Below are 8,878 nucleotides of genomic sequence, written 5' to 3' on the forward strand. Positions count from 1 at the left end.
TGCCAGACAGTGCTGACCGTACCCACTCCAGAGGGATCCCTCCAACTCTCAGCCCCCACGCAACCCTTGGGGTAAAGGCCAGCTTCCCACTCGTGGAAGGAAGAGCTTCACAAGGTCCTCTCGAGTTCACCTGGAGCCATAGGCTCAGAGGCAGAGCAGGCTTCGGCTCTTTACCGCTGGGCGAGTCGCGCAGACGTTCAATAGGGACGCTCGGGTAAGGGCCTCCCGCCTCTGGGGAGCACAGTGAGCAGGTCTCAAGGCCCAGGAACCGGGGGTTTTACCTTGCCAGGATCCACCTCACTTCTCAGTGCAGATTTCAGGCGGCAAAATAGGTTGGAGATATCATGGTCTCATCCGAGGCCTACAGGGGCCCCGAAAGAGGGCTGAGCTCCACGACTACCCAGCGAGGGCTTTGCTCTCCTGTTCTATTCCCCGCCCTCTGGCTCTGCCTGGCCCCTCGTTCCTACCGGACCCAGACCCCCGGACTCGCCGGCGCGCCCTCTCATCCCGACCAGGCCTCTGGAGGCTCCGTGTTCTCCTGGACCGGGGCACATCTCACCCTTCCGGGACAAGAACACGGCCTGGGCCATCGCTAGCTGCGGGGACTCTCTTCCGACAGGGCTAGGAGCGAAGGGAGTCGGGAGCCCTGCCTCCCGTGTGCGAGGCCTGGGCGAGCAGAACGCGCTGGCGACAGCGTGACCGCCCCGCCGGTTGAGCGTTTTTGCTTTCCTTCGGCTGGCGGGGCCGGCCCTGACCATGGAGGCGGCGGTGGCGCCGAGGACTTGACCTTTACAGCCCAAGAGGAAAGCGCTCTCTGGGCCTCCAGCAGCGCGCCGCGGCTGTCTCCAGCCTCTTCCAACCCAGAGGCAGCCCGGGCAACCCACGCATACTGCGCGGCTCACCCCATTCCCCCTATGTTTTCTGCAGGGTCCGCAGGCCCGCGGCCGGCAAACAAAACTCCCAGTTGCGCTCCCAGCACCTCCCTCGCGAGCTCCTGTCCCCGACTCCCAAGCGAGAAGGCTCAAGCGGCGAAAGGCCCTCTCCAAAGCCTCTTTCTCTCGCCTGACCCCCAGTGACCTCCGCCAGCGCCTGGGCACTTCTCCGGGTGCCAACTGGGCGCCCGCCGGTGCCAAGTTCCCCCGCGCCGGGGCCTAAGGCCGAGCCCCGCGCCGCAGGGGCGCAGAGCGCAGCGAGGCCCGAGGCTGCCTCCCTGGCCCAGGTGCAGAACGCGGCTGCCCGCGGCGCCCGGATTCCACTGCCGAGATCCACAACGTGGCCCTGTGTGCCCAGCTCGCTCTCGGCGGCGTTCCGGGAGCCCATCCCGCCCCTCGACTCCGGGCGCAGAAAGCGGAAGTGTTTGGGAGAGAACAACACGGTTTCTTTTCAGCCCGTCTCAAAACCCCTTTTAGAGAAAATGCTCCTGTCAAGTTTTATTTCCCGTTGCAAACCACCTTCCACGCTGCCAAGAATTAAGACCGGGAGAGATTAAATACCCGATTATTCTCCTGGGGAGGGCGGGGCGGGGCGGAGAAGGGGGCACCCGTACAGAACCTGCCTCTGAATCGCTTGGGGCTCACCAAACAACGCCTCGACAGCCCTGCGAAGGCCCTCGCGGCCTGCGGTGACGTCAGCTTGAAACTGCGGGCGACCCACCCGCACCGGCCCCAGCCCCGGCCTTTTGGGGTGCGCAGGGCGGGCGGGCGTCTCCGGGTTCCCGGGCCTCGGCGCCCGCCGTGGTCCTGTCCCATGGCCCGGACCGGCCCACCAGCCGTCCGAGCCAGGCCGAGAGGCGCGGAGGAGTGGGGGCCGCGCCTGCGCTACGACCTCGGGGCTGTCCGAGTCCGCAGCGGCGCTTCTCCCACGCGTCCACCCCGCGCACGCGAGCGCGGCCGGTGCTCGCCAATCTCCGCCACGCCGCGGCCGCGGTCTCTGCGCGGAAGATCCAGCTAGCGGGCCGCGCGTCAGAGCCGGGCAGAGATAAAATCCATTGTGGCAAGGCCTGGGCAGCCTTCACGGAGGGATTTTTCGGCGCACAACGTCCTTTTTTTCCTTTCCTTGAAAATAAAATTAAAAAGCAGCAGCAGCAGGCACCTCTCGGGCGTGGGTGGGCGCTGGGTGGACGCGCGAGCACCGAGCGGGGATTTTGGTGAAGAACGAAGCTGCCTGTTATTGACCCGGCAGCCGAGCGACGAAAACTTAATTAGCGTGCCTGTCTTAAAACTCGCGCATAAATCTCCCCAGGCCCTTCGGCTGCCGCTCCATCTTTGCTTATGAAAAATGGGACGTGGGCAACTCGCCGCGCGTTTCTCTGAATTCCCCAGGTCTGGGGCTGCGGACACGCATTCGATCACGTTTAAAGGAATTCGCATAAATCAGCAAGCCCCCAGCGTCTCCACGGGAGAGGTCCGCCAAATTCAGCAGGGCGCCTCCTAACCCAGTGGCTCTGGGAATTAGCAGCCGGGCAACCCCAAGCTGGGCTCCTAACCCGGGAATTCGCAGGGAGGCAGCATCTTCACCAAACCCTTGAACGCGAGCAGCAGCGCGCTCTGCACACATTATGGGACAGTGCAGTTCGTGTCGTTAAGGACCGTCAACCGAATGTATCACCCCCAGCTGAATTTTGCTATCATGTGCTGAATTTTTAAAACATCATTTCATTAAAGTTGCGTTAAAAATTTTTTTCTTCCTTCCCCTTTAATATTTTTTCCCTTTCCCTTTCTATTAAAAAAATTACAAATTAAACGGATGACTTCAGGTCTGGATCAGGTATAAATAGTAGTGAAATGCACAATGACATTTTACAATCATCCACTTAAAGTCACGTAATAAATTTGACAGTATTAAGAGCAGATGGAAAAGGTAAGGTTTTTTTTTTTTTAAAGGTCCCATATTTATAATTTTTAAAAATTCAAGTGGAGTTTCCTTTTTAGAAAAAAGACACTGGAAGCAGGTTTCCAATCACTATCCATGGGTCAGTATGGGGCATGAATTTTCCTATTTTTCAAACAAGAGGGCCGCATCCTCTTGGATAGTGTGTGTGTGTGTGTGTGTGTGTGTGAAGATTTTAGACTAGTATGAGGGCATTGGGGAATCATAATCCACGCCCTAATAGATAACACCCTCCGGTTATCTGGTAGATGGATGAAAAATTTTAAATAAGAAGGGAGTTCGCTGAGATTGACACTATCAACAATCACTGTAGAACTGCAGGGATGTGTGTGTGGGGGGGGAATCTGAGCTCTCTTCCATTATTACAGTTTCAAAAATGGGGGGGGGGGGGCGAGAGAGAGAGAGAGAGAGAGAGAGAGAGAGAGGCCTGCTACTTTACCCAGGGTTCCTGCAGGGTGATGACTGGGAAAGGGCAGTGCCCCAGGCGCCGGGCCGGCCGAGCTGCTGTTGGCCTCCATCCTAGGCCTGAGGCTCAGAATAGTTCTCACATTGAGAGAAAAATCTCCCCCTGCAGCAGAAGAGTCTCTTTCGGAGCTGTTCGCAAGCACACAGCTTGATCCAGCACGGAGGGGATTTCCACCGCTTTAAACATCTTGGGAGAAAGTGGTTGCAGCGGCTCCAGCTCGCTGAGCCCTGGAGCACCCGGCGGCCAGGCAAGGGGAGGTGGCTCTGAAGCGAGGTTTCCATCTCAGGGTGCAAATCCGCAGGACAGCAAAGGAAGGCTGCGTTTCCCAAGCCCAATCGATCCATGTGTGTGAGACCATCCTTTTTGGAGACAGCTTTAGAGAGGTCTTTCCTGAATCCTCCCTCCAGGAAGTGGCTCCAAGTCTTCGGCCAGATTTGTAACCAACCAATATTATTTTCCATAAAATGCCAACTCCTGTTCTTCCGTGCACTATTGTGTTCATCTCATGGAGAGAGTATAATTAATATGCAGCTCAAAATTCTGTGTCCCAAGGCCACAGGCTCCACCAGCATTTTAATACATATGGGTGTAGCATGGATTGGACAAAAGCACATTACCTTCTGGTGTATTAAGTATAAAAACATACATAGGTGTTATTTATGGGTCTGAACACGGCATCCAGCATGTTGTTAGGGGTCAATAAACAGTAGATGTAATACTTGGTATTATTGTTTGGATGGAGGTTGTTAATATTAAACATTTATTTCTCCTACAAATCACATGGCACTAGAAGATTGTACACAGCCTGGAGCAACACCCGCCTTTAGGATCACTCTCCTTGCTCATCCATATGATGGTCATTTGGTAGACAGGAGGTATTTAAGTTCTCTTTACTGACCTCTCAAAGGGTACATCTCTTTGAATTTCTGAAATGTAACTCTAGAACCCTAGAGGCAGCAAGGCACCCCAATTGCTCCAATTAGGGTGGCACGACCACCTTGGAGGGTGAGGGCCAAGAAAGAATGGATACTTAAGAACACCTCTTAGACTGTGGCAGAAATGTACAGCTTTCAAAGCAGACCTGCAGAAATCAAACACCAGGCAAGCCGCTGGGGAGAGAAGTCAAACTTGGCCATCCAAGCAAAGTGGCAAGGTTTCACCAAGTAAAGTACATGTTGTCCCTCCACTCTGAAAATCACCTTAAATTACAATATCTTGGGTCATCAGCAATTAATGATACTATATCTGTACAGATTCTACAAATATATATACAAGCACACACAAGCACTAATATGCAAATGTATACATGTATACACATATATGATATATATTCACATATATACAGGCACATGTATAATTTACATATATTCAAATACGCTTCATCTGAAGCCAAAGAAATGAGTACTGAATCTCTAAACCAAGTCAAGGAGGTAAGAGCTCGGGCTCTTGATTCCCTTGAAGCTGAAGAATTACAAGGAGGTTTGTCAACACCAGGTGGCGCCCTTGATCTACTAATCCAGCAGAGGCCAATTCATGAGCTGTCAAAAGTCAAGGTCACAAATTGTCTTTTTTTCCTCAAGGTCAAGGTTTAAGGCCTTTCCTAGTCCTGTCATTTCAACAAATATCACAACCTGCCCTCTAAGACATACGCAGGCCCAACAGCAGATTTTAAAATACGGCAGCCTAGGCATTGCTGATGCTACACGACTGGTTTTCATTTTCCAAAGGGAGCCTGGGAATTGATACTATCTCTTCCTCCTTTCTCCCCCCCTCCTTTAAAGATACCTGACACTTCAGTCTCCTTAAAGCACTTATAAGTTTTAGGATCTTAATTATGAGGGATTTCTCCCTTTCCTTAAAATAATTTGTAGCATTTTAAAAAAAAGCTAAATAATAGTAGAAAAGAATGGTCCTTGGCTTGTTTAAGACAAACCTGCTCCTTTTCTTTCTGTGTGGTGCACATTCAGCGTAGGAGACTAATGCGTGTTTCTTCAGATGTTCATGGCAGTGACTACATTGTTACCAGAATTAATACCACTGTAGCAGTATCTATAGATGTTAGGGTTTTTTGTTTTTTTTTCATTTTTACCAGAAGTATTTCAAAAGCAGGTGCACAAATACATTTTCACAGTGTGCTGAATGTCTTTATTTACAAGATAGCATTTATAGTGAATATTGAACAAAACCAATGTGCTGGTTGAAATAACTGTTTGATTAAAAGTGCGCTGTGAAGATTAATCCCTACACTTTCTAATATGGTTTTATGACACAGTTAACGAAGAAAACTCACAAATCCCTTCATGGATTAAAATGGAGAATTTAGACACCTAAATATTTCAGGGTAATGGTTTTCATGCTGAGTTTTCGAAAAGAGAAAAGCATATTTCTCCAGCAAAGTTTTAGCAAATATTGGAAAATGTCAATTTAAGTGAAAAAAATATGAATTGTGTCCATCATGTTGGGGTGAAAACTTCCATGAGTTCTGACATTAAGTGAATCCTATGGAGCCCCCGAAAATTTACATTTTTAAGATACCAAATCCTTGGGGAAATAAACTGCTAATGGTGCAGTAAACAGAGCCTAAGTGCCACCAAAAAATGCTTGTGATAAGCAAGGAAAAAGTATTCTCAAAGGGATACTCCCAACTTGGGTTCTCTTGTAGCCTCAGAGGTTCAGCTGGTTGTGTCTGCTACCAAGACCAACGATCCTCTCTCGGAAGAGCTCTCTCTCACTCTCTCCTCTCTCCCTTCGTGAGAAACAATCCAAGATCATTCTTTCAGTACCTTCTCTTCTCTCCTCTAAATCTATACATGGATTTTTTTTTTTTTTGGCAGAATATACAATGGTACGAATTTCACTAAGGTTCACCTGAGCAGGCACTTAACATGCAGAAGGGATGACGACTTAAGAAAGACAATCAGACGTCTGCTAGAGCTTCTCGCTTGCTTTTGTAACCAGCGTTCAGATTATTACCGCCTAACATAGTGTCCTAAAATACAACAGTCACATAAATACTTACAAGATCTCAGTAAATGCATAACTTGTCTGCCATTGCATATTTGGGGGTTGGCGTTTGACCCCTAGAGTTTGTCATTTAACCGTCCTGTGGGGTTGGCGGGAGAACTGGCAGATGCACCGTTTCGCAAAGTTCCAAAAAAGTAGTAGTAGCTGTAGTAGAAGTAGTTGTAGGTTCCACTAGAGAGAAAGAGGTCGCCCTCAGGAGAGCACATCGCCCGTGTCTCTCATTCCCGCTCTCAGTTCTTCTCACTACCGTCAAGTGGGCCAAGCCTCGAGTTCTGAGGCATTTCTCCAGCTTGCCCCGTCCCTTCATTTTTAATCCATTAACTAGTGGTCTTCAGTTTGTTGATGACTTTTTTCTCTTTGACCCTCCTGTTCTGGAACCAGATAGTGACCTGCCTCTCCGAGAGGTTCGTCGTGGCTGATATCCGCCTCCGTTTGTCCTTGGTAATGAACTTGTTCGTGGCATATTCCCGCTCCAGTTCTTTCAACTGCACCTTCGTGTAAGGCACTCGCTTCTTTCTGCCCCTCCTGTAGGAGCTGGCATCCGAGGGATGGGAGACCACGTCTGGAAGACAGGGGGAGAAGGCAAGTTACACAGGGCTCCGCCTGCACCGCGCCGACCGAGCCACCCGCGTGGCGGTGCCCGGCTGCTCTTTGCCACGCGCAGTACAATCCGGCCTCCTGCCAGAGCATGGAGAGTCAGTGAGGAGGGGTGCTCAGGTCTGCGCTGCAAGTCGCCCCGGGCTCCAGCGACCACCACGACTGACTCATCCTGCATACGCTTGCGTGCCCATTGCCCTCCGTGGCCTGGTCCAGCGGCCCACAGCTTAGCGCCAGGCTCGGGGTACTGCACGGTCTCCTGCCCTGGATGCCCCAAGCCCCAACACTCGATGGCTCTGCAGTGGAACCCGTTGGGGGTTTTTTTGGAAAGAAGGAATGGGAGAGTTTGGCGAACCGTTTTCTGGTCCATCTCTCATTCTTAAGTCGGTGTCAAGCGCTGGGAAGAGAAGGGAAGGGGGCAGCGGGGAGAAGGCAGCTACCGGGGTCCCCACAAACTCCCACCCAGCCACCCCTCACCCAGGGAGGGCCGGGCGCCAGCTTCGCCGAGGGCAGTGTGGTCAGCGCCAGCCAGCCGGGGAGGGGAAAGGGGGATGTCAGGCTCCCAGGGGCGCAGAGATGCTAGGGCCGGCCAGGGAGAGCGCAGAGGGGCACCCGGGTGACCCCGGGCGCGAGCGGAGAAGCTGGAGCGGAGCCGGAAGACCCGGGCTGGGAAGGGGGCGCCATTTACCGGGCAGAGTGGACTTCCAGAGGTGGGGAGGCTGCGCCTGCTCTTTGGGGCAGTACATTTGGCCGTTCCAGCTGTTGGGCAGCGCCCAGGGCTGGTAGCTTTCCATGGGAAGACCCAGGGGCTCGTGGCGCGACTCCCCGGGGCCGCCGAGGCCCGGCACCACCGGCATATCCAGGTAGCCAGGCACCGGCTGGTGGTGGTGGTAAGGCCCGGTTGCGTAGCCCTGGTGGTAGAAGGCGAACTCCTTAGCGCGGGAGCTGAACTCCTCGGCTGCAGGGCCAGCGGTGTCCATGTACTTGTCGGCGAAGGCGGCGGCGGCGGCGGCCGAGGCGGGCTGAGCGCACGACTTGATGGCGTTGGGGTGCGGGCCCATGCGGGCGCAGGGGTAGTAGCCGCTGCCGAAATAGCCGTAGGGCAGCGCCGCGGGCCCCGACGAGCTCTGCGCCGCCGCGGAGCAGGGGCTGCACTGCTTGGCGGCCTCGGCGCCCGCCGGGCCCGCCGAGCCGGGCCCTCCCGAGGACGACGCGGCGGCCGCGGCGGCGGCGGCGGCGGCGGCAGCGGCGGCGGCGGCGGCGGCCGACGGGGGCGCCTCCCCGGGCGCGCTGCTGTAGGCGGCCGCGGCGCCCGGCGCCAGGGGTGCGGGGTGCGCCATCAGGTTGCGGCACTGGTTGGCCGCGGCCGCCGCCGCCGCCGCGGCCGCCGCCGCCACCGAGAAGTTGCCCCCCGCGGCCGCCGCCGCCGCCGCCGCCGGGTGGGGGAAGCCCCCGCCCCCGGCCCCGGCCGCCGCCGCCGCCGCCGCTGCCGCCGCCGCCGCCGCCGCCCCTTCCATGTTCTTGTTGAGGTCGTCGGCCACCAGGCCGCCGCCGTTGTCGTAGAGAAACATGACGGTGGGCTCGATCCAGCGGGGGTGGAGGAGCACGGAGGCTGTCATAGCCCGAGCCGCATGGAGAAGACCCCAGTGGCGCTGTTTTAAAAAGCCCCCAAGAAGTGAAGAGCGCGCGGCGCGGGGCCGGGGCCCGAGCGAGGGGGGCGGATCGCGCCCCGCGGGGTCGCGCCAGGCGGCCGCCCATTGGCCCGGCCCCCCTGCTCCGCCCACGGCGTATGCAAAGCGGGCGGCTCCAAGCCGGCTCCGCGCCGTGCGCCCGCGGTCCCCGCCGCCGCCCGCGCAGTCCCCTGCGCCCGCGCCAGCGCCGGCCGCGCGGCCGCACACCATT

At 55.4% G+C, this 8,878-nt stretch overlaps 1 protein-coding gene across 1 annotated transcript; it reads right to left on the reverse strand.

The window, feature by feature from the left end:
- Positions 1 to 5,308: 5,308 nt before the first annotated feature.
- Positions 5,309 to 8,659, reverse strand: HOXA13 (homeobox A13). Its single transcript, XM_062178840.1, has 2 exons — positions 7,665 to 8,659; positions 5,309 to 6,941 (listed from the first exon to the last, which is right to left on the reverse strand). The coding sequence occupies exons 1-2, from the start codon at positions 8,593 to 8,595 to the stop codon at positions 6,697 to 6,699; spliced, it is 1,176 nt and encodes a 391-aa protein (XP_062034824.1). The 5' UTR covers positions 8,596 to 8,659; the 3' UTR covers positions 5,309 to 6,696.
- Between the last annotated feature and the right edge of the window lie 219 nt (positions 8,660 to 8,878).

The sequence above is a fragment of the Lepus europaeus genome, chromosome 20 (assembly GCF_033115175.1).
Source record: "Lepus europaeus isolate LE1 chromosome 20, mLepTim1.pri, whole genome shotgun sequence".
In the NCBI taxonomy this organism is placed as follows: Eukaryota; Metazoa; Chordata; class Mammalia; order Lagomorpha; family Leporidae; genus Lepus; species Lepus europaeus.

Excerpts from the sequence above, each read along its gene's own strand:
- HOXA13 (XM_062178840.1), bottom strand. The coding sequence starts at position 8,595 with ATGACAGCCTCCGTGCTCCTCCACCCCCGCTGGATCGAGCCCACCGTC. Across the intron at positions 6,942-7,664 it reads CTGGAAGTCCACTCTGCCCG|ACGTGGTCTCCCATCCCTCG; the intron begins GTAAATGGCGCC and ends CCTGTCTTCCAG.